This window comes from Zophobas morio, unplaced genomic scaffold, assembly GCF_036711695.1.
Source record: "Zophobas morio isolate AGI-343-1 ecotype UQ-CSIRO unplaced genomic scaffold, CSIRO_AGI_Zmor_V1 ptg000033l, whole genome shotgun sequence".
NCBI lineage: Eukaryota > Metazoa > Arthropoda > Insecta > Coleoptera > Tenebrionidae > Zophobas > Zophobas morio.
In genome coordinates, this window is record NW_026972138.1 from 648,796 (window position 1) to 673,916 (window position 25,121).

General features: G+C 31.5%; 1 protein-coding gene across 2 annotated transcripts in view; it reads left to right on the top strand.

Moving 5' to 3' along the window:
• LOC135139786 (LHFPL tetraspan subfamily member 6 protein-like) overlaps positions 1–25,121 on the top strand; it is a 198,865-nt gene that overhangs the window by 131,753 nt on the left and 41,991 nt on the right. For both annotated transcript variants that reach the window (XM_064070122.1, XM_064070121.1), the window contains exon 4: positions 5,031–5,197. In XM_064070122.1, the coding sequence (XP_063926192.1) occupies positions 5,031–5,197 (167 nt within the window). The remainder of the gene's footprint in view (positions 1–5,030; positions 5,198–25,121) is intronic.

A 25,121-nucleotide genomic window follows, 5' to 3' on the forward strand; every position in this document is an offset into this window, starting at 1 on the left:
TTGTATCTACTGCAACTAAAATAGACACAGCTTTGGTCATGAAACGTCGAGAAAACATCAAAGTGGCCAGTCGCCCGATAGATTCGATTACAATAGAACAAAAAAAAGTAAGTAACATAGAATTGTTTTCAAAAGTAAGTTTTCCATCGCTATGCTTCGATGTAACCTCGGTGTCGACTATCCACAAGGGTGACATCCGTTACACTTCAAACATCGACATGCACCCCGCCATATATTTCCGCTGAAGTAAGTTTAAGCATCAAACCGAAGCGTTCAAAACTCGCTATAGGGACTTCAAATAAATTATGAGCTGGTTAATCCAGGCAGTGTCGTCGGTTCGTTAGCGCCCTCCAGAGGCCAAATATTTCTCTGGCGAAAAGTCGAAAACTGTCGCTACAAGCAACACGTCTAGACTCGCGAACTTCAAAAGACGCAAAGCAGTTTGTTCTCCAGTCGATCGAATATTATGAGGTTTGTCTGGAGGAAGATCCGAGGCGTCCCGCGTGCTCTGAATCCAGAAGAGGTGATAGTGTTAGTTTTCGCGCAATAAATCCTCGTAATTGAGACAAATCGAAGCGAAACTGCGAAATGACGTTGTTTAACATTGCTGGATTGCGTCCAAGAGATACGTTCGAGACGTGCAAGAGAAAGCATGCAACCATCAGACGCAGCTCCCGAGTTTAAAATAAATGTTACGGACTGGAGTTCAACAATTCGTGTCGTAAACTATGAAAAAGTTTTTTCTTGCGGTTTCTTGCTCTGTTGATTTATAGTTTCTGTCGGGGAGGAAAATAAATAAACGTCGGGCCAGAGCTGGAGATTGTTGCAAGACGACAAACATTTTCCGTTCTAGTGCACGGGCAGACGAAGTAACTGCGGGGCGCTTTAATTCCGCTGAGCGATTACGCACCGGACGAGTGCTAGGCAAGCACTCGGAATGAAAACACAAAAAAAATGTATTTATTATATTCGCTTACATGTTTCGATACTATCGCGTATCATCATCAGAGCTTAAATATTAAAAGAATAGTAAAGTGAACTTAAAAGTAACAATGTGGAAACTTACCATTGAATAAAAGAAATTAAATTAGTATTAACGTAATGAAAAAATGGGACAAAGCTCCTGAACGAGTGGATTGTAGTGAGCCGACCTCTAGCGCAAATATTGGCACTATATTTAAGGTCATCTAGCGTGAATTTTTTCAATTTTTTGATTTTTCAGTTTTTCAAAAAAATTTAAATTCAAAAACCTAAAAAATCGCAAATTTGAAAAATTGAAGAATTGAAGAACAGAAAAATTGAAAAAATCGACAAATCGAGATGTCGAGCAATTGAAACATCGAAAAGACGAGAAATTGAGAAATCGAAAAATCAAAAAACTAAAAAAAAGCGGGGAATCGAAAGTTTTAAAAGTCGAAACACTGAAAAATCTTTAACCTGAATAACTAAAATTTGAAAAAAAAGGAAAATAATAAGTTAATCGAGAAATCGGAAATTTGGAAACGGCAAAAATTAAAAAATTGTAGAACGGAAAACGTCCTACTGGAAAATTGAAAAATCGAAAAATATAAAATCGAGAAATTGGAAATTAAAAAAACCAAGAAATTGAATAATCGAAAAATTGAAAAATTCCAAAGTTCCAGTTTTACGTTATGCATTTCGTCGAGTTTTCATTTTAAAATTTTTCAGTTTTTCGATTTTCCAATTCATTTTTGGATATTTCATTTCCTAGATTCTGCAATTTTAAGGGGTTTCGATTTTAATTTTTCAGTTTTGGATTTTTCAATTTTTCATTTTTTCAGTTTTTTCGACTTACAATTTTTCATTTCGGTTTTTTATCTTCTTAATTTTTTCAATTTTTCGGTTTTTCATTGATCTGATTTTTCTTTTTTATGAGACATTTTTCAATTTTTCTAAAAATTGAAAATTCAATAACCTAAAAATCAAAAAATTGAAAAATTGAAGAATTCAAGAATAGAAAAATTGAGAAAATCGAGAAATCGAGATGTCGATTAATCGAAACTTCGAAAAGTTGGGACATTGAAAAATAAGAAAATCAAAAAATCGAAAAATCCAGAAGTCTAATAGTCAAAAAATCGAAATATCGAAAAACTCAAAAATTGAAGAATCGAAAACTTTAAAAGTCTAAAAACTAAAATTCTTAAACCTGAATAATTAAAATTCGAAGAACTGAAAATCGAGAAATTGAAAGTCGAAAAATCGATGAATAATAATATATAATACACAATAATAATGTAGATTTATTGACGAACAGTACAAAAGGTCCAAAATAGATAAAAAAAGAGAAAGAAAATTAATAACTTAATCGAGAAATAAAAAAAAAATGGAAATACATCGTACTGGAAAACTGAAAAATCGAAAAATGCAAAATCCAGAAAGTGAAAATTTAAAAAAAGCGTGAAATTGAAGAATTGGAAAATTGAAAAATTCCAAAACTGAAGTTTTCCGTTTGTTCCAATTTTCGATTCGCAATTTTTCAATATTTCATTTATTTTATGTTTCTTCAATTTTACGAGACCCATTTCGACAAGTTTTCTTTATTAAATTTTTCGATTTTGGGTGTTTCAGTTTTTGGGTTATGCAATTTTTTGATTTGTAATTTTATGGGTTTCCAATTTTTAGATTTTTCATTTTTTCAGTGTTTCGATTTGCAATTTTTCGTTTCGTTTTTTTTTAATTTTAAAAATTTTTCAGTTTTTCCTGATTTTATAATTTTTCCTTTTTTTTAATGTCAAAATTTTCAATTTTTCGTTTTGCAATTTTTCGGTTTTCAATTTTTCGTTTTTCAGTTTTAATTTTTTTTCAGTTTTTCGTTTCTTCAGTTTTTTCGTTTGCAATTTTTAATTAAATTATAATTAAAATAAAATTCTTTCTCAATTTAGAATTTTTGAATTTTTCCATTTATCAATTTATTAGATTTCAAAACTTTTTTTTCAATTTTTGGATTTTTAATTCTTCAAATTGTCGATTTTTTTTTTTCAATTTTTCGTTTCATTTTACAATTTCGACGATTTAATAGTTTCTGGATTTATAATAAATTTTTGGGGCTTCCAATTTTTTCGATTTTAAGTTTTTTAGTGTTTAGATTTTTTTGTTTGTTCAGTTTTTCAATGATTTTTTCCGATTTTTTTTTGTTTTTCGATTTTTTAATTATTTTTCGATTTTTTAAGTTTTCGAATAAAAAAAATGGAAAAATTGCATGATTATGAAATTGAAAAGCAAAAACGAAAAAACGAAAAACCATAAAATGAAAAGTTAGAAAATTCTAAAAAGTGGAAATCAAGAATTTACAAAATTGAAAAATCGTAAAATTAAAAATTGACAAACTGAAAATCAAAAAACGGCAAAATCGAAATTTTGTAAATTAAAAAATCGGAAAATCGGATAATTGAGGAATCCAAAAATTGCAAAATTAAAAATATTTAAAATTGGAAAATCGAGGAATTGATAACCCAAAAATTCAAGGATTGAGTGAAGGAAAAATTATAAAATCCGAAGAAACACTGAAAAAACAAAGGACATAAAAAGAATAAAAATTGTTATAAAAAATCAAGAAAATTAAAATTGAACATCAAGAACTTGAAAAAGTTATGAAACGAAAAATTAGAAATTTAGGAATTGAAAAATTGGAATATCGAAAATTGTACTTTCAGTTTTTCAATTTTCAATTTTTTCCAATTGTTTTTTCGATTTTTAATTTTTCAATTTTCAGGTTTTCAAATCAAAAAAATGGAAAAATTACAAGATTATAAAGTTGAAAAATTAAAAATGAAAAAACCAAAAAGGATAAAATGAAAACATTGAAAATCTAAAAATTGAAAATCAAAAACTTACAAAATTGAGAAACTCAAAAATCGAAAAACTCCAAAATCGAAAAAACAAAATATTCCAAAATTGAAAAATTGTAAAATCGAGGAATTGATAAATCAAAGATTGAAAATTTGAAGGATTGAGTAAACTAAAAATTATACAATCCAAAGAAACATTGAAAAAACAAAGGAAATAAAAAAACGAAAAATTGTGACAAAAAATCGAAACAATTAAAATTAAACTTCAAGAAGTTGAAGAATTTAGGAAAAATTGCAAAATTGAAAAATTTAGAAGTCGAGATATTGAAAAATTGAAAAAAGTAAAGTTGCAAAAACGAAAAATTATGAAACCGAAACATTGAAAAAAGACAAAATTGAAAAATGAAAATTTTAAAAACCAAAAATTGGTCAAAGGTAAATGAATCCAGATTTTTAGAAAAATTGTAGGATTTAATTTGGGAATTTTATTTTTTATAACGCTTATAACGTAAATAAACATGTGTATATAGACTATAGAGTAATAATATTTTTCGTATTTCAGAGAAGATTTATTAGGCAAAATTTTACGATGACGTCATCAAGTTTTTTGGGAGGGTTTAAACGAATAAATTTTGATTAACAATTACCATAATTACGATTATCTTAAAACGTTTGCAAGATTCAGAGTACCTATTAATTTTTTTAAATTGCAAAATGTTATATATAATTTTTTTCCAAAAAAAAAAAACTCGACACGTATTTATTTCTTCGTACTCTTGGGGTCACGAAAGAAAAGAGTCGGTCGATAGACTCGATTACAATACTTCCTTAGCTTACACTCGGGAAATAACAATCACTCATGAGAAAAATTCCAGCTGCAGCACAATAATCTAATGCATTTTCTCGCGTAAATTCTAGAATAGGAAACAAAGAAAATTCCGAAGTTAATTCTCCCTGGAAGAATTCCTGATTACGTTCTGCGGATGTCCCTCTAGCCGACACCCGTTTCTTTTCCTTGTTTTTCCGTCTGCTGCGGCCCCAAATCATTCATCTCCCTGATAAATTTCCGCGTCACCGAGCAGTTACCTAATGGTAATAATAAGACATATCAAAGTTTGTCGGCAGGAAAATTAATCGTGGCGACTTTCCATTCGAGCGGTCCCAGGCCGATTCAGATGCACAGTAAATTATGGAGAAACTAAGATTTAACTTCCTCCGCAGGTTCTGGGACATTCCGAGCCCTTGGTGGCAGGCGAGCACAGTTCTGGTGGGGACCGGAAGTGCGTTGAGCTTGCTCATTGCCGTGACGGCGACGGCGGCGTGCTGCATAACTTACGTCGTACATTCGGGGACGGCGAGAGTCGCTGGATCCTTGCAGCTTACGGCAGGTACGTATTTTAAGGACTCGGAGGTAATCAGGCGCGAAGCGCCGGATTACCGACGAACTTTCACATATGCGGTAATGTACTTAGTTACGGCGTGGCGTGCAAGTTTTGAATAATTGATTAGAATGGTGGAACTTTGCATGGAGTCGGGAGTTTTTGGAGGGAAGTTTTTAAAGCGATAAGTGACGTGATTTTTGGGGGAAGTTTGCGATTTAACGCCTATTGTTAACGTAAAGAGAGAAAAGAGAGGACACCGCGGACGGTGATGTGGTGACGTTGTCAGGACCTTTACCAATATCCGTGTTTTTGACCCTATATAAAAAGTTAATCCGTTCATTATTTGAATACTGCCACATCAAAACTTTCTCTTACTTAGGTCGTAGAAGATTTGGAAGAATTTAGATCAAGACAGTTTTATCGTCGTTTTGATCGGGCTGTATCGTTGTTTAAAGTGTTGCCCGACTTAGCATAAATTAAAGTAAAAATTTAAAAAATGGTAGTCGCTAAAATTGGATGGGCCCGGTGCCCTATTAAAGTAAGTGCCGTGCTCCAGTTCCTTGTGGCAAATTAAAAAAGGCCCATAAAGATCGCACTTTACTGTTTAATTAGCATCCGGTACAGAAGTTCATTATAAATAAATGCGCCGAAAGTGATTGTTTTTTAACGAAGCCCTTATCCGTCGCCGCTAATTCGAATTAGCGCGACTAAATCGCCGAAGTGCATCTCCATTAATCGGCCGTTCTGGCGCTTTTAAGAATCCGACCGATCCTCCTCTCCTCCCGTGGCAAACTTTTAATAGGTTGTAGAACGTGCTCCGGCGAGCGCCATAAAACAACACTTGGAAAAAATTTTAATTAAGCCTCTCACCGTCCGCGCAATCCGAGCAAGTTGTCAATTTTTACGGCCTAATTTGCAATTCCCTTCGAATAAAACGGCAATAACTGCGCCTCATCGTAAACTGATTCCTGAATTACGGCGCCCGAATTGGTCCTGGGCCACTCAAGCAACCAATCGGATAATTTTATATGGTAGTTGTGTTCGGCAGTTTACGAGAGATCTGTCCCTTACGTGCGATTCGAGCCCTTCGCCCTTAACCTCGGCGCGTTCGATTCATCCCGAAAAAATGTTTATACGCCCCGCGACCCGCACGCACTTTTCCTCATACGTGACCTTTTAAGGGCGACACGTCGAGACGGGAATATTTCACTGGGGGAGCTTTGTGCGGTTGATTTAGGCGGGTCCGAATTAAAATCGGGACGGAGGCAGGGGCGGACTGGATTTTACAAAGCTCTGAAGAAAAAACTCGCCGGGACGTCGCTTTGTCGCATGAATTATGCCCGAATGTGGGCAAATTAGACGGGAGGAATTCGGGAAGAGGCGACGATCGAGCCGAATGCAACCGGATTTCTGGACTGGGATTAAAGGCGATTTTTGAATCGTGGCGCTCCATTCGAGTCACATCAGTAAATTAATACTTTATTTTCCGACCGAGTTTTATACAAGTTGTTAGTTCTATTTCGTCACACTCTCACGAACTTCTTAGAAGTAAAATATTCATTATTTTTTCGTCGTTAACTGTTTGGATCAACCAGTTTCGCTATTTCACAGGATTAGTTGCATCCTCTGTGTCCAAGAAGTCACTCCAGCGAATTAAATGTTCCATTGTATCTAGCATCTAGGTTCATCGACCGGATTCGTGCTGACATCTTTTGAATATCATGAATAAATATTAACAAGAAATGAGATTTCAAGTTCTTTCGACAGTGGAAGACAATAAAAGCCCGATATTTGACCAAAACGTGCACTTCTGTTGAAAAGAGAAAGAAAAGAAGGAAAAATCCTATCAGTGTGTTTATATTTCTTCAACAGAATGTTTGGAACAATGTCATCAGCATCACAAATTATTTTCTGATTACTAACCGTACTTAACATTAACTTACGTTTTTTCGTGCTCTCTTCACTGGCCAAATTAGTATCATGTCAGGATTGACTGCGTCAGAACAGGTCAGGTCAGGTCAGGTCAGGTCAGGTCAGGTCAGGTCAGGTCAGGTCAGGTCAGGTCAGGTCAGGTCAGGTCAGGTCAGATAAGATTTAAGCAATTTAAGAGAAGGGAAAAAACCTTTGCAACCCCTGGTGATTTTTTTAATCGAAAGAAACTTGGGATTTCCGAGTATTTTTGTATAGAAATAAATTCCGGTTTTTGTGTTTTTTTTTTAATTAAAAAACTGGAGAAAATTTAAAGAACCCCTAGGGTTTTTTAAGAGTTTTAAAAATTTTCGAGGTCTCGGGTGCTTTTTTGAATGAATTTAAAAGAATCTCGAGAGACCTTGGTGTTTTGTTTTAAAAAAAAAATCGGAGTCTTGGGACCTCCCACTATTTTTTTAAAGAAATTGTTCCATTTTTGAACGAATTTGAAAGAATTTTGAAAAAAATATACACTCAATCATGTTTATTATTTTTATACAAATATTTAATTTTTTCCAAATCGAAGAAATTTTGGCGTAAAACCGTACTGAGAAACTATGATGAAATCATCAAATTTTAGACGTCAAGATTTTTGGAAAAAAATCAACAACATTTTACAATTTATAGTTATTTGAAGCATGTTAAATCGTTAGTCAAAATTTACTTATCCGTTGATGCCTACCAGGAATTGTTGATGTCCTTGTCGTATAAATGCTATTTAAATGTTAAAAAGTAGCTTAGTTCTGAACTTGTGGTTTATAAATACGCTATTGTGATTTTTTGGGTTTTCGATTTCTCGTTTTTTCAACTTTAGATTTTGGGGTTTTTCAATTTTTCCATTCTTCAAATTTTAGATTTGTCGATTTTTTTATTTTTCGATTTCTCGATTTTCCAATTTTTTAATTTCTCATTTTTTGGGATTTTTCAATTTTTCGATTGTTTTATACTTCGATTTTTCAATTTTTTAAACTTTTCGATGTTTTAATTTTTCAGTTTTTGAAATTCTAGGATTTTCAATTTCTCGAGTTTTCACTTCTTCTATGTATATTTCAATTTTTCAATTTTTCGAATTTTTAGTTTTTTAATTTCCCAATATTACTTTTTTTAAATTTTTCGACTTTCCTATTTTTTGATTTCTTGATTTATCGATGTTTTGATTGTTCTGTTTCTCGATTTATCGATTTTCCAATTTTTAAATTTTCTTCTCGGCTTTCAATTCCTCGATTTCTCGATCCTCTAATTTTTCGATTTCTCAATTTCTCAGTTTTTGAATTTTTCGATGTTTCGATTTTTTGGTTTTTCAATTTCTCAATTTTCCAATTTTTTAATTCCTCAATGTTGGATATTTCTATCAGTTTTTAGATTTTTCAATATTTCGATTCTTCGAATTTTCGACTTCCGGATTTTTCGATTTTTTATTTTTTGCATTTCCAGTTTTTCGTTTTTTAAACTTTAGATTTTTCCGTTTTTCGACTGTTTTATAGCTTTTATATTTGGATTTCTCAATTTTTAAATTTTTTGATATTTTAATTTCAGAATGTTTAAAATTCTAGGTTTTCCAATTTTTCGAGTTTCCAGTTCTTCTAAATGTTTCAATTTTGCAATTTTGCGATATTTTAATTGTTCAATGTTTTAAATTTTAGATTTTTCGATTTCTTGATTTTTTACTTCTTCAATATTTCTGTTTTTCAATTTTTCGATTTTCTCATTTTGTCATCTTGGTTTTTCGATTTTTCGATTTCCCGATTTTTTCAATTCTTTAATTTTCAATTTTTTAATTTCTGTTTTTTTTTTTAATTTTTTAAATTTTAAATTTATTTTTCGATTTTTCGACTTCCGGATTTTTCGATTTTTTATTTTCTGAATTTTCAGTTTCTCGTGTTTTAAACTTTAGATTTTTAAATTTTTCGACTGTTTTATAGATTTTATATTTCGATTTCTCAATTTTTAAATTTTTTGGATATTTTAATTTTACAATGTTTAAAATTCTAGGTTTTCCGATTTCTCGAGTTATCAGTTCTTCTAAATGTTTCAATTTTCCCATTTTTAAAATTTTCGATTTCTCAATTTTTTTCAACATCAGTTTTGGGAACTCGTCATTCTGTTTTTTTTTAATTTTTTCAATTTTTGGCTTCCTTTTTACTTGATGATTACAGTTTCTTTTGAACATAATTTTGTAAGAAATTGATGGTAATTTCTTGTGGAAAAATAAGAATTCTGCAATTAAGCTCCGCCCTCTGGCTCACGACAAATAAAAAAAATCATTACAATTGAGATAGGGTGGGTGGGCGGGGCATATATTTTGTTTTCGTTTTTCTTAAAATAAATAGTTTTTTCGCTACAAGAACCTTAAACATTTTTCTTCAATGGTGAATTTTTGCAGGGAAATATGGATTTTGCAATTATGCTAAAAGTTTTCCCAATGTTAATATCATACAATGCATGGAAAATAAATAACTACCAAAATTGAGACCAAAAATATGTAAAAATTGATACAAAACAGAGCACACTCCGTCTAGAACAAAAAAATAACTGCATTTTCCGAAAAAAATCTATTGCATGATTACGGTTCCGCTAGTATTGCTAATTTAGGACGTTTTGTTGGTGTCAATCACAATTAAAGAATTAATTCTTAATTAAACAAAAAAACAGTTGCATGTCACAATCGAGTGAAAGATGTGAGATGTGATATTATGTTTGTAAATAAAATATCTTAATAATGACTATTTTTGAACGCTTAGAGTCGACATTGGCCTGATCCGGTCTGTGGATCAAACAAGTTCTCAGGTGACCACCTGACTTGAACTGATCTGGCCTCACCTAACCTAACCTGAGTCATAAACTCGACAAATATTTTTTAGTGAAATGTCTTGACTGACATTCTACAATAATTGTGTTCTTATTCGATAACGGAGACTTCTGAAATTTGCTGTTCTTACTAATTAGAACCCTCTGAAAGCGGTTCCGGGTTTAGAATTTCCCAGCGGAGCTTCCTAAACGTTATTGAATTTTTCTATACCTTGCTTGCTACCGGTCTCTTAAGTCCGAACGACGCTTGTGACGTTTGAAGTGTCAAATTTGAAATGCCAATTTAGAAAAATGTGAGCTTTGTAGACAATTTTGATGTTTTTTATTGTATTTACAAACTTTGTATGTCTGTTTAGGTACATTTTAAATAATAAAACGCATTTTGTTTGTCAGGACATCCCTCTCATCAATATATTTATTGCTTCTAAATTCGAACAGATTTATACATATTTTATGCTTCTGTATAGGACTTTAACGACGCCTTGTTCGAAAACAAATCGAAAACTGATATGAGCCGAATACAACACTAGTGAAATTTACATATTTCAGAACTTCTTGATTTATCTCTGTTCTAGATGAAATTTTAGCCACTTCGCCGTACGTACTTTTCATATGCGATACGAGAATTGAAGGCAATTTGGAAAGCTCCGTTCGACAGCGCCATTACACAACCCTTTTATTTTTACCATTTGTGCTCAGACTAACGAAAGACGACCCAGATCGTAATAAGAATTACCCATAAATTACGAGCATGTGGCAACTCTATGAATTTAAATAATTTATCGGAGGAAACTTTCGCCATTACTTCAAAAATAACCATCACAATAAATCTGCGAGCGTCGTTACGAGGTGCTTGCTTTTTCTCGCGAGGTGAAAATTTCGCGTTTTCCTGTGGTGGAAATTCAAAAAGTTGCGTCGTTACGTCTTAACGAGAAGGATTTTTTGCCGATTCGATATCACGTTGCCGCCAAATTAAATTCCGCCGCCATCGAACGCAACAAGTTCCAAGGTTTTAATGAGGATATTGAGCGGTTATGATATTATCGTGGTCCCACATAAATACAATTTGGCCTTTTTTCGTATTTTTATGGCGACAGATTAAATGGCACGACTTTTATCTCTGACCCTTGTGACAGTTCATTGAGTTCCAGTGTACCCTTCCACCGACCTTTTATTCCTCAAGAGATTTCAGCTTTTATTGTACGTACACAGATCTCTCGACAAAAAAAGAATTTATAGGGTCAAACTGGCAAGAAGTAGACAGACGTAAGCCACTCGCTTTATTAACAGCGGCTACTAATAGTCCGAGCCGAAGTTCTTGTTGCCTGCTTCGACGGACCTCCCTCATGCATACGAAAGCATTTACATATTCGCCACGACTCCGGATGGACTTTGGGGAAATTAAATTAACATGGAAATTGCTAACAATTTTCTTTAATAATAATTTCATTTCGGAGCAAGAGGATTGTTCGGAATGCCAATGGCTTCTGTATTGAATTAAAATGGCGGAAGTGTCAAAGGATGTGGATAACGTGACAGCTCAACAGGTTTCACGCGGGTTTGAGCAGCGTCGTGCATTAAAATTGTCACTCGACGAGCGAAATAATGGATCGATTTTGGAATTGGGTCATGGATAGATAAGTCTTGCAATCGCAGCTGCATTGTTTCGAGCACACACGAGCGAATGACGTATGAAACGCGGACACTAGGCGCAGCTGACGTCTTTTACAAAATACGACGGAAATTTAACTCTGTCTAGGTTCATTAGAATTATTGGTAAACGTCACGTCTCACCTGTTTTACCTACAAATAATGCCAATAAGCATCGGGCGAGCGAATTTGTAATCGAGTCATCCTTCGAAAGGATTTGGCATGTCGCTAATTAAATCACACTGACAACGAAAAGAACAGAATTAGTTAGAATTATTACTTATTTGAAACAAGAAAGTTAATAACACAGATGCACGATTCAAAATACTGGATATTGAAATCGCAGGCTGCGTGTATTCGATGACCACTCAAATATTTACTTTACTGGAAATATTTTGCCGGCATTTTTGTATCGATTTGGGCTCTCCAAGGAAATTCGTTCTGGCTTTGAGATTATGTATCGTACCTTCTGTTGCATAAAATATAAAATTGTGAGAAGCTCACCAACTTTATATTAAAAGAAAAAATGAAGTTTAGTGTGTCGAGTAGCAAAATCTGTAAAGGGAATTATAATGAATTTTATATTTAAAAAATTGGTTGAAGGTTATTTCGTCAGAACTTCTTTCAACTCTGAAATCGAGAAACCGAACATCGAAAAATTGACACCTCGGAGCGTCCACAAATTGAAAAATTGCGCACACGAAAAATTTTAGAAATCGAATATCCAAAATTTCACAAACGGAAAAATTAAAATCGAAAAATCCAGAAATTGAAAAATTCTCAAAACTGAAATATTGAGGAATCAGACTTGAAACATTGAGATATCGAAATATCAAGAAATCGAAAAATTGATAAATAAAAAATATGAAAAATCCAGAAACCGAAAATCTAAAATTAATAAAATCGAAATTAAACAATCGAAAAATTGAAAAATGAATAAATTAAAAAATACCAAAACCGAAATGTCCAAAAATTGAAAAATCGAATAAATTGGAAAATCCAAACATCTAAAAATCGAAAAGCCGAAAAATCGAAAAACCGGGGAATCAAAAAAGCCGATAATTGAAAACTTGAAATATTGCGAAATTGAAATATCAAAAAATCGAAAAATTGAAAAATTTAAGATCTAAAAATCTAAAATTTCAAAAATCAAAAAACGGAAAGATCGAGAAATCCCGAAATTGAAAAGTCGAATACGAGTAATAAAAGAGAAAAATATAAAATTTCCAAAAATTAAAAATTTGGAAAATCGAAAAATCCAAAATTCAAAAATTCGAAAAAGAGAAATGTCGACGAACCGAAACATTGAGACATTAAAATACATATCGAAAAATTGAAGAATCAAAAAATTGAAAAATCCGGGAATAGAAAGATCAGAAAATGGAAAAATCCCAAAAGTCAAACATCGAAAAACTGAGAAATCGAAACACTGAAAAGTCGACATATCAGAAAGTCGAATAATAAAAGGTCGAAAAATATAACATTTCAAAAAATTGAAAAGTCGAAAAAGCATAAAATTCCAAAATTGAAACATGGAAAAGCTGAAAAATCCAAAAATTGAAAAATCGAGTGTTCGAAAAATAGAAAAATCAAATTTAAAAAATTAGACAATTGAGACATCAAGAACCTGAAAAATCGAGGAACCGAAACATCGAAAAATGAAAAAGTCGAAAAATTTAAGATTTCAAAAATCGAAAAATCGAAAGTCTAAAATTTAAAAAAGTTGAATAAATGAAAAACAGAAATCGAAGGACATAAACGTCGTGAATTTAAAACATCAAGAAATCGAAACATCGGAATTTTGATAAATCGAGGAATCGCAAAATTGCGAAATCCAAACATCAAAAAACCGAAAAATTGAAAATTCGAAAAATCAAAAATTTTTGGAAATCGAAAAATTGAAAAACTGATAAATCTAAAATCGAGATCTCTAAAAATTAAATTGCGAGAGAATGCGAAACATCAAAAAATTAAAAAATTCATATGTAAAAAAAATCCAAAAATTGAAAAATAGAAAAATCGAAAAACTGAAAAATGAAGAAATCCAAGAATCTAAAATTCAAAATATCGACAAATTAAAATATCGAAAAACTGAAAAATCGAGAAATTGAAACACCAAAAAATCGAAAAAATGAAAAATTTAAGATCTTAGAATCTAAAATTTCAAAAATTAAAAAACTAAAAAATCTAGAAATCCAGAAATTGAAAAAGAGTAAAATCGAAGGACTGAAATATCGAGAAATTGAAGAATCAAAAATTGAAAAATCTGGGAATCCAAATATAAAAAAGAAAACAAAAGTCGAGAAATTAATAAGATCTAAAAATCTAAAATTTCAAAAATCAAAAAACTGAAAGATTGAGAAATCCGGAAATTGAAAAAGAGAAACATCACAGAACTGAAAAATCGAGAAATTGAAAAATCGATGGTCGAGAAATCGAAAAACACCAAACTGAAACGTTGAAAAACTGAGAAATTGAAAAATCGAGAAATTGTTCCAAAAATTAAAAATTTGGAAAATTGAAAAATCCAAAATTCAAAAATTTGAAAAAGAGAAAAGTCGACGAACCGAAACATTGAGAAATTAAAATACATATCGAGAAATTGAAGAATAAAAAAATTGAAAAATCCGGGAATAGAAACATCAAAAAATGGAAAAGACGAAAAATTGAAAAATCCCAAAAATGAAACATCGAAAAACTGAGAGATCGAAACACTGAAAAGTCGACATATCAGAAAGTCGAATAATAAAAGGTCGACAAATATAACATTTCAAAAAATCAAAAAATTTAAAAGTCGAAAAAGCATAAAATTCCAAAATTGAAACATGGAAAAACTGAAAAATTCAAAAATTGAATAATCGAGTGTTCGAAAAATAGAAAAATCAAATTTAAAAAATTAGAAAATTGAGAAATCAAAAACATTAAAAATCGAGGAACCGAAATATCGAAAAATCGAAAAAACGAAAAATTTAAAACTGAAACATCGAAAAATGAAAAAGTCGATAAATTTAAAATTTCAAAAATCGAAAAATCCAAAATCTAAAATTGAAAAAAATTGAATAAATGAAAAACAGAAATCGAAAGACAGAAACATCGAGAAATTAAAACATCAAGATATCAAAACATGGAAATTTTGATAAATCTAGGAATCAAAAAATTGAAAAATCGCAAAATCACAAATTTTTGAAAACCGAAAAATTTAAAAACTGATAAATCTAAAATCGAGAAAATTAAATGCCCTTGAATTTGAAACATCAAAAACTTGAAAAATATTTCAAAGTAAAAAATCCAAAAATCTAAAACTCAAAATATCGACAAACTAAAATATTGAAAAAATTAAAAATCCAAAAATTGAAACATCAACAAAAAAATGAAAAATTTAAGATCCAAGAATAAGAATCTAAAATTTTAAAGATCAAAAATCGAGAAATCCAAAAATTAAAAAAGAGTAAAATCAATGGACTGAAATATCGAGAAGTTGAAGAATCAAAAATTGAAGAATCAAAAATTGAAAAATCTGGGATTCGAAATATAAAAAAACAAAAATCGAGAAATTGAAAAGTAAAAAAAATCCCAAAACTGAAAGATTGAAAAACTGAGAAATTAAAAAATCGAGAAATCAAAAAGTCGAATAATAAAGAAGTCCAAAAATATAATATTTCAAAAATCAAAAAGGACTAACACATCGGAAAATTAAAATATCGAGAAATTGAAGAATCAAAAAATTGAAAAATACGGAAGTTGAATCATGAAAAAATTTAAAAATAGAAAAATCAAAGTCGAAAAATCGAAAAATTGAAAAATCAAAAAATCGAAAATTCGAATAATAAAAAACTCAAGAAATATAAAATTTCAAAAATCAAGATATTGAAACATCGAAAATTTAAAATTTCGAGAAATTGAAGAATCAAAAAATTGAAAAATCCGGGAATCGAAACATCAACAAATTGAAAATTTGAAAAGTTGAAAAATCGTAAAATCGAAAAATCCAAAAACTTAAACATCGGAAAACTAAGAAATCGAAAAACTGAAAAATCGAGATCGAAAGGTCGGATAATATAAAATTTCAAAAATCAAAAAATTCATAAATTGTCGAAAAGCGATAAATTCCAAAACTGCAACATCGAGAAATTGAGAAATCGAATTTAAATAATTGGAAAAATGAGAAATTAAGAACCTGAAAATTGGGAAATTGAAACATCTAAAAGTCCAGAAATTGAGAATTGGGAAAATCAACGAATCGAAAAGTCTAAAAATCGAAAAGACGCGAAAATGAAACATCTCCAAACTGAAACATTGCAAAATCGAGAAATCGAAAGTCTAAAATTTAAAAATTCGAAAAATTCAAAAACAGAGAAATCGAAGAACAGAAAGAAACATCGAGAAATGACGGATCAGAAAATTGATAAACCCAGAAATCGAAAAATTGAAAAATCGAGAAATCGAAAAACTGAAAAATCGAAAAATTTCGAAACTGAAAGATTGAATAATTGAGAAATAGAAAAACTGAAAAGTTGAGAGATGAAAATTCGAAAATTTAAAAAACAAAAACTGAAACATTAAATACCTGAAAAGTCGAAAATTTGAGAACTTGAAAAATTGAAAAACAACGAAACATCGAAAAGCCGAAGAATTGATTAACTGAGAAATCGAGAATTCGAGAAATCGACAGATCGGAAACTTAGAAACGCCAAAAATGGAAGAAGTTATAAATCGGAAGATTGAAAAATCGATAAATTGAAAAAAAAATTAAAAAAATGAAAAATTGGAATGTTGAAAAATCGAGCCAGTATAGTACCAACGTTTTTACCGAATTGTACTTTGATATTGCTCGAAGGACCTTTGTTTGTTGTATTTGAAATAATGGACAGCGTTCGATTTCGATGTTTAATATAGGACGGTTACATAAGTACTGAAATACAAATGTAGGTATTTACGAAAACAAGTAAAGAGACCCAAAAGGGTCAGTAGGCGTTCCGGAAATGCAACACTTACGCTCGGGAAGTAAAATATAACAGTAATAAAAAAAATTATCCCCTCCGACATTTTTAATAGTACTCGTACCTACAGTCATGTTTTAATCAATTTGTGCCATCGCGTCCTCCAATTTGCGAAAACGATCGTTTCCTTGTCATTTTTAATGATTTCGGCGATTCATCTCAATCTCGGAGCAATTTAATTTACTTTCATAATCCAAATTGGGTCGTCCTAGATATGAAATTACATCGATTCAGAATGATTAGGAACAATGGAGCGTCTTGCGATATGACAGAATAACAAAGCGGTCATCCCGGCAACCCCAAAGGCTTGTCTTCTGGAGCAGAAGCAGCTGCAGCATCTGCCGTTACAAGCAACTAAAATACAATTTTGCTAATGAGCTGGTGCGCACTCGGGATCCGTCGCAGGTTCTCCCTCTTGTGGAGATCTCGCAACGAGCGCGTTTTATTATACACAATTTAATTTAAATTACCATAATAATGAAAATTAAAATCAAGCGGCCGGTAATGTATGCAAGCCGGCCTAAATATTTGTGCGTTTTTTTATTTACGGCGACGGCTCCCGATAAAATTTAATGGAAAACGCGCGAATATGCGATTTTTTCGCGATTAGGGCGCATTCCCTTTTGGTTACGTGTTTCGTAATAAATTGAATAAATTGTCATATTTTCTCGGAGCGGCGATAATTCGGCTTCAACTTATTGACTTCCAATGAAAGAGGGAATGCTACCAATAAAGGCCACCTTTTATCGCCCCACATAAACGAGCCGAATGATGAGATTATAAATTTCATTAATAGAGCCCGGCGAACAGTTTCCAGAAGTTTTAAGGGCGAAAATGCCATATTTGCAGAAACGCGATATAAAGGGAAAAGTATAATAATAACGAAATTACCGAATTTGTGACTTATTTAACGGCCACGGCCATAATAATTCATCTCCATTTTCGGGGCGAGTTAATAATAATCGCAACTAGGGTCGTTTAACCGCAGTCATGTTTGCTGTTATTATTTAGATTTATTACGTTAATTATATTGCGAAAATATTTGCTTAAACTTCCATCATACATCTCAACCGAGCTACCTCGTGCCCGCCGCCTTGCTTGGCGTCTGCCATGTTGATTAAACCAATTAAAATGAGCGAGTTTATTTAACGGTTATTATTCCGGTGGATGGTACTCGTTGGTTTGCTATTTATTATTAGAAGCCCCAACTTACACAAGTGGCCAATTTCGCTAATTTATGTATAATAAGACCTGGAGGGCCCGACCTGCTCGCGGTTCGACCGAAGGCATTGTTTCACTAATCTCTATTTACCAAGGTTTTAACTAAATCTCGCCACCTGCGGGGATTTGCACCATTTTTATGCCTCAGCTCGACCTTTGCGGGCTCTGCCTCGGCTAATTAAAATCTAGCCTGGATTTCCGCACAGATAAGCCTTTAGCATTTTTTTAACTACTAATGTGGAAACAAAAATTCGTATCTTTACAGCATAAACAACTTGTTAGGTATGGATAAAAAGTAGGTTTTTTTGTATGTAAAATTAAAAAATTGGTCAAAAGTTATTTAAATAGAGCTTCCCCCATCCTTGAAGTGCAGCCGAACAAATCCCGCTATTCTGAAATACTGTACAAAATTTTTGTAATTTTCGTCTTCGAATATCGAAATGTCAAAAAATTTTAAAAATCGAAAACTTGAAAACCAAACTATCCAAATCCAAAAATCGAAAGATCGAGCAATCTAAATTAAAAAAAAAAATGAAAAATGTAAAATTTAAAAACTCGAAAAATTAAAATATGGAAAACTGAAAAATTTAGAAACTGCAAAATTCCCAAAACTTCAGTGTTGAAAAATCGAAAAATTTAAAAAATCGAAAAACCGAGATGTAAAAACTGTAAAAATTTACAAAATCGAAAGATTGAAAAATCGAAAAACTGAAAATTCGAAAGAATATCGCTAAATCGAAAAAACCAAAATCGAAAAACCGAAAAACCTGGAAATCGGAAAATCGAAACATCGAGAAATCGAAATATCAAAAAATTTAAAAATCAAAATCTTGGAACAATGATTAAACGAAAAAAACCAAAAGTAGGAAACTCGAAAAAAATCAAAAATTTTGAAATTCGCAATATCGAAAAACTGAATTGTCAAAAAAAAATTAAAATCTAAAATTAAAAAAATCGAAAATCAGTGTTTCAGAATTAAAGAATTGAAAAACGGAAAATAAAAAAATCAAAAAATCGAAAAGGAAAAAATAGAGAAATCGAAAAATCAAAATGACAAGTTCCAAAATTTGGAAACATTGATAATTCGCAAAATCGCACTGAAAAGTTGAAAAATTGACAAATTAAAAAATAAAAAAAAAATGAAAAATTGGGAAACTGAATAATCGAGAAATCGAAACGTTGAAAAAGCGAGAAATTGAGAAATGGGAATATCCAAAAAATCGAAAACTTTTAAAATCTAAAAAGCAAAACCAAAAAAACCGAGAAATCAAAAAATTGAAAATTTAAGAGTGCCAAAAATTAAAACATTGAAAATCTTAAAATTCAAAAATTGAAAAATCGAAAAATTTAGAACCGAAAATAGAAAAATCGAAAAATCAAATCTTTCAAAGTACAAAAATCCAAAATCGAAAAGTCGAGAGAGAAATCCAATATTTAGAAACGCCAAAAATGGAAAAATTGGAAAATCGAAGAATCGTAAAAGGAAAAATTGAAAAATCTAAAAATAAGTACTCAAGAAATCTAAAATAAAAAAAAAATCGCGGAATTGAAGAATCGAAATATGAGGTAATTGAAAAAATGGAAACTTCAAAAATATGAAAAAAGTAAAATTTAAAAATTCGAGAAACGCAAAAATTTAAAAACCAAAAATAAAATACCGAGAAATCGAGAAATTGAGAGTTTAGGATCACCAAAAGATAAGAAATTTAAACTCTTCAAAATTGAAAAATTGAAAAATTTACAACCGAAAATTAAAAAATCGAAACATCAAAACTTTTAAAAAGAGAAAATTCTAAAATCGAAAAGTTAAAAAAAAAAATCAAAAAGTGTATAGAGAAAGCCATTACTATTAGAAACGGCAAAAATAGGAAAATTGAAAAATCGAAGGATCAAAAAATTGAAAAATCGTAAAAGGAAAAAATCGGAAAATTGATAAATCCAAAAATAAAAACTCAAGAAATCGAAAATTTAAAAAAATCGCGAATTGAGGTAATTGAAAAAATGGAAACATTAAACACTTGAAAAATCTAAAATTTAAAAATTCGAAAAATAGAAAAATCGAAGAAATAAAAACGAGAAATCGGAGGATCTAAATTTTTAACAGTCAAAAAATTAAAATGTCGAAGATTTTAAAGAATGGAAAAATTGAAATGGTAAAATCAGGGATTAGAAAAATCGAAATAAAAAATCGAAAAATTTGTGAATACAAATGTTAAAAAATCAAAAACTGAAATATGGAAAAGTTGGTAAACAGATAAATCGAAAATTGAAAAATTGAAAAATTGGAAGATCGAGAAATCGACAAGTGGAAAAATCGGAAATTTAAAAAATGGAAAATTTAAAAATTGGAAAATCGAAAACTTTTAGAAATTGAAAAATCTAAAATCGAAAGGACGATCGAGAAATCCAGTATTTAGAAACACCAAAAATGAAAAAATTAAAAAACCGAAAATTTGAAGTATCCAAAAATTGAAAAATCGTAAAACGGAAAAATCTGAAAATTAAGAAATCGAATAAAAACTAGGGAAATTGAAAATAAAAAAAAGTTTCGAAATGGGAGAATCGAAAAATGTGCTAATTGTAAAACTGGAAATCGAGAAATGAAATCTGAAAACTGAAAAATCTAAACATTGAAATACCGAAAATTCTAAATCCAAGAAGTCGAAAAATCAAAAATTTTTTAAATCCAAAGTTAAAAATTCAAAAAATGGAAGAAATAAAAAACCAAAACTCGAACAATCGAAAAATGAAAGTGTCGAAAACTTGAAGAATCGAAAAATTGGGAAACAAAACATCAAAAAATCGTGAAATAGAAAAATCAAAACAAAAAATTAAAAAATTTATGAATAGAAATGTTGAAAAATAAAAAACTGAAACATTGAAAAATTGACATCAAGAAAATCGGAAACTGAATAATCGAAGAAAATTTGGAAAATCGAGAAATCGAGACTTCGAAACATCGAACAATCCAGAAATTGAGAAATAGGTAAATCAAAAGATCGAAATGTCAAAAAAGGAGAAATTGAAAATTTAGAAACGCCAAAAGTTGAAAAATTGAGAAATCGATTAAGTGAAAAATCGTAAAACGGAAATATCGGAAAACTGAGAAATCTAAAAATAAAAAATGGAGAAATCGAAAATCTAAAAAATCGAGAAATTAAAGAATCGAAAAATTGAAAAATCCCAGAATCGAAAATTGAAAATCGAGAAATTCGAAAATTGAAAAATCGTAAAATTGAAGAATAATTACTAACTGAAAAAATCTAAAATTGAAGTACCGAAAAATTAAGTTAATAACTCGGAAGTTGAAAAAAGGCGAAATCCAAAACTCGAAAAGCCAAGAAGTGGAAAATTCGAAAAATTGTTACGATTATTTTGATTTTTTTCCAAAAATCGTGATATCTATGATAAAAATTCAACACGTAGGTATTCATAAACCACAAGTTCAGGACTAATATTACTTTATAATATTTAAAATTACATTTATTCGACAAAATTGTATCAATTTCTGAGGGGCGGATCTACCATGCTTCCAATAACTTTAAAACGTTTGCAAAGTTTCAAACCGTTCAGACGTTTTTTTTCGTCATGAAACATCGAGAAAACATTAAAGTAGACGTCGCCCGATGGTCTCAATCACAATACTTCCTTGACTTACGCTCGGGAACCAAAAATTGAACAAATTTGTTCCTGGTTAGTCTATTGAAAATCCGCTAGGGATTTCCTCGTTATGCGTCATTAACAATTTCGCTTCTTAATTTTTAATCTATCGTTAGCACACGTTGCGGACAATCGGTCGCCCTCCAATTATAAAACTTTCTTTATTTAAGTTTTAACTACTTGCTTGTAAAATTTGCAATAGCTTAACAATTTACTTATTTCCCAGGACTTTAAAAAGTGCAAAATCAAACCCACGGGCATTTTTACTAACTTTTAATTAAAACTTCTATGCACCACTACGTAATGAATAAAAAGCGTAAATCCAAATTTACTGGAATTAAGTGTCGGATAAATGAAATATAGCGTCGGCAGCTAATGGATTTGATAAATGGTGCAATCTGCATTCTACAGTCGGGATGAACCTTCCGGTAATTCGAACTAGATTAAGGGCAAATGTTAACAAAAAATAACGCACAACTACACACTAAAAACGAGAGCAGGTTCAAGCTAACTAAGAATAATTTAAACGTCGATTGTAAACTTTTCTCTTCCAGTTCGTAACTCGTGTTTGATTAAAGTTAATTTTGACGATTCCTCCGCATAATGAAACACAAATCAGAGTTCCATTAGTCACTAGGAACCGAGAACGTAAATCTGCTTGGGCGGTGTGGCTTGGAACGTTTCAAATATGGCAGAGTTTATATCCTATTAATTTTTTCGCTGAATAAATCCGGCCATTGATTAAACCGATTTTATTAAATCCCGTTCCATCGAGAATTAAATCGGCGAATAAATCTGTAAAACGTCTAAGAAAATAATAGTCAAACTCAACATAAATTGATTAATTCCGAGTTGGCGAATTCTGGCTGTCGCCAACGCCGGATCGGTCGTACGAAATTAATTAAAATTTAGATTGTTAAAATTTCCTGGATTTTGTTGTGCATTTAATCATAGATATCGCCACTTCTAGTTCGCTTTATTCCGTGTAAATCTGCAACTCCTACGTTATAAAGCACTCATGAATAACTCTCCACAATATCCGTAATCGCTAGTAAACTTCCACTTCCCGGTACGATTGTCGGGCTACATTCCACAAATAGGCATCACATTCTCCAGATAAAAGTACACTTCTGCAACGACACTCGAACGATTTACATGCCACATCTACATACAATAATCCCAAGTAACTTGTTATCGACATTTGAATACGCGAATTTCCGCCCGGCTTTTCACTTTGAAATTTCCCTGGAAATTGCCTCCGAATTTTCCCCGAATAAATGAAGTTGACAACTTAGAAATTCACACGAGCCGATAACCGCCGCGCTCAACGGAAATTTGTCATCGAAAACAATTTGGGACGGGATCAAACGAATAATTGCTTTTTAAAAATGCACCTCGTTGTAGTCGCTCGAATTAAAAACCGACGCAAAAATTCGATTAAGAAGGAACGCCCGGGAAGTGATATATTCGCAAGGTAACGTCGAGTTCTCGGTATAACCTGGAGTGCTATTTTAACAATCAAGGGAATCTGGATGTTAGGATCTGGCGACTGCAGCCGAGGGCGCTGTTGTTGCTTGTTTGGGAGTTGGCAAGGGGTTCCGCCATGGGTGCTCCCAGGAACGCTCCGGGCGACACAGGCTGATTTTGGGCTTGTTTATTTGGCAAACGTTGATTGTAATCTTGTTCTGAGTGTGTGTGGTAACGAACGAGACGGCAAAGCGGCAGCCTCGAGAAACTGGATCGGAAAATGAAGACAAGACAGTGAACCAATAGACGTCAATTTTGGCACTTGAAAGTCCAATCTAAAGGTCCTTCCGACTGATAGGGTGAAATGTTATTAAAATAATTTTTATAAATTAACAAGACAATTTTAAATCTAAGAAAAATACCGTAGAAGAAAAATGTGTGTTTTTTCCATTTGTTGGAATAAGATTTGTTTTAGTTTTGAAAAAAATGTTGAAATCTAAGGAATCTGAAGGAATCTGAAGAATTCTAAAATAATCTGGAGGAATCTGAAAGAATCTGTAGGAATCTGAACGAATCTGAAAGAATGTAAAAGAATCGGAAGGAATCTCTCAGAGAAGGAAAAAAGATGTACGCCATTTTGGTAACATCTACGACTGTAATTAGAAATACAACTAATAACATGTGTATTTACAATAATTAACGTCCTGAAGATGTTTACAATGCGAGTGAACGAAACTAGTCGACATTAATGAGTTTTTTTGTCCACAATCCCTATAAACAACGCTAAAATCAAATAATAGTTGGACAATATCCACATATTAATCCGGGAGAATGTGATAAAATTTGAGAGAATTTGAGACAATCTGAAAAAATCTGAAAGAATCTGAAGGTATCTGAAGGAATCTGAAAAAATCTGAAGGAGAAAGAATCTGAAAGAATGTGAAAGAATCTGAAAGAATCTGCAAGAATCTGAAAAAATCTGGGAAAATTTCAAAGATCCTAAACGAATCTGAAAGGATCTGAAAGAATCTGAGAAAATCTGGGAAATCTGGGAGAATCTGAAGGAACCTGAAGGAATCTAGAGGAATCTGAAGGAATCTGAAGAAATCTGAAAAATTTAAAGAAATTTGAAGGAATCTGAAAGAGCCTGAAAGAGTTTGAAAAAATTTTAAAGAATCTGAATGAATCTGAAAAAAATCTGAAAGAATGTGAAGGTATCTGAAGATATCTGAAAAAATCTGAAGGAGAAAGAATTTGAAAGAATGTGAAAGAGTCTGAAAGAATCTGCAAGAATCTGAAAGAATATGGGAAAATTTCAAAGATCCTAAACGAATCTGAAAGGATCTGAAAGAATCTGAAAAAATCTGGAAGAATCTGAAGGAACCTAAGGGAATCTAGAGGAATCTGAAGGAATCTGAAGAAATTGAAGAAATCTGAAAAATTCAAAGAAATTTGAAGGAATCTGGAAGAGCCTGAAAGAGTCTGAAAAAATTTGAAAGAATTTGAAAGAACCTGAATGAATCTGAAAAAAATCTGAAAGAATGTGAAGGTATCTGAAGGAATCTGAAAAAATCTGAAGGAGAAAGAATCTGAAAGAATGTAAAAGAGTCTGAAAGAATCTGCAAGAATCTGAAAGAGTCTAGAAAAATTTCAAAGATCCTAAACGAATCTGAAAGGATCTAAAAGGATCTGAAAGAATTTGAGAATATCTGGGAAATCTGTGAGAATCTGAAAGAATCTGAAGGAATCTGAGGGAATCTAGAGGAATCTGAAGGAATCTGAAGAAATCTGAAAAATTCAAAGAAATTTGAAGGAATCTGGAAGAGCCTGAAAGAGTCTGAAAAAATTTGAAAGAATTTGAAAGAACCTGAATAAATTTGAAAACAATCTGAGAAAATCTGGGAAATCTGTGAGAATCTGAAAGAATCTGAAGCAATCTGAAGGAATCTAAAGGAATCTGAAGAAATGTGAAAAATTTAAAGAAATTTGAAGGAATCTTGAAGAGCCTGAAAGAGTATGAAAAAATTTGAAAGAATTTGAAAGAACTTGAATGAATCTGAAAATAATCTGAAAGAATGTGAAGGTATCTGAAAAAATCTGAAGGAGAAAGAATCTGAAAGAATGTGAAAGAGTGTGGCAAAATTTCAAAGATCCCA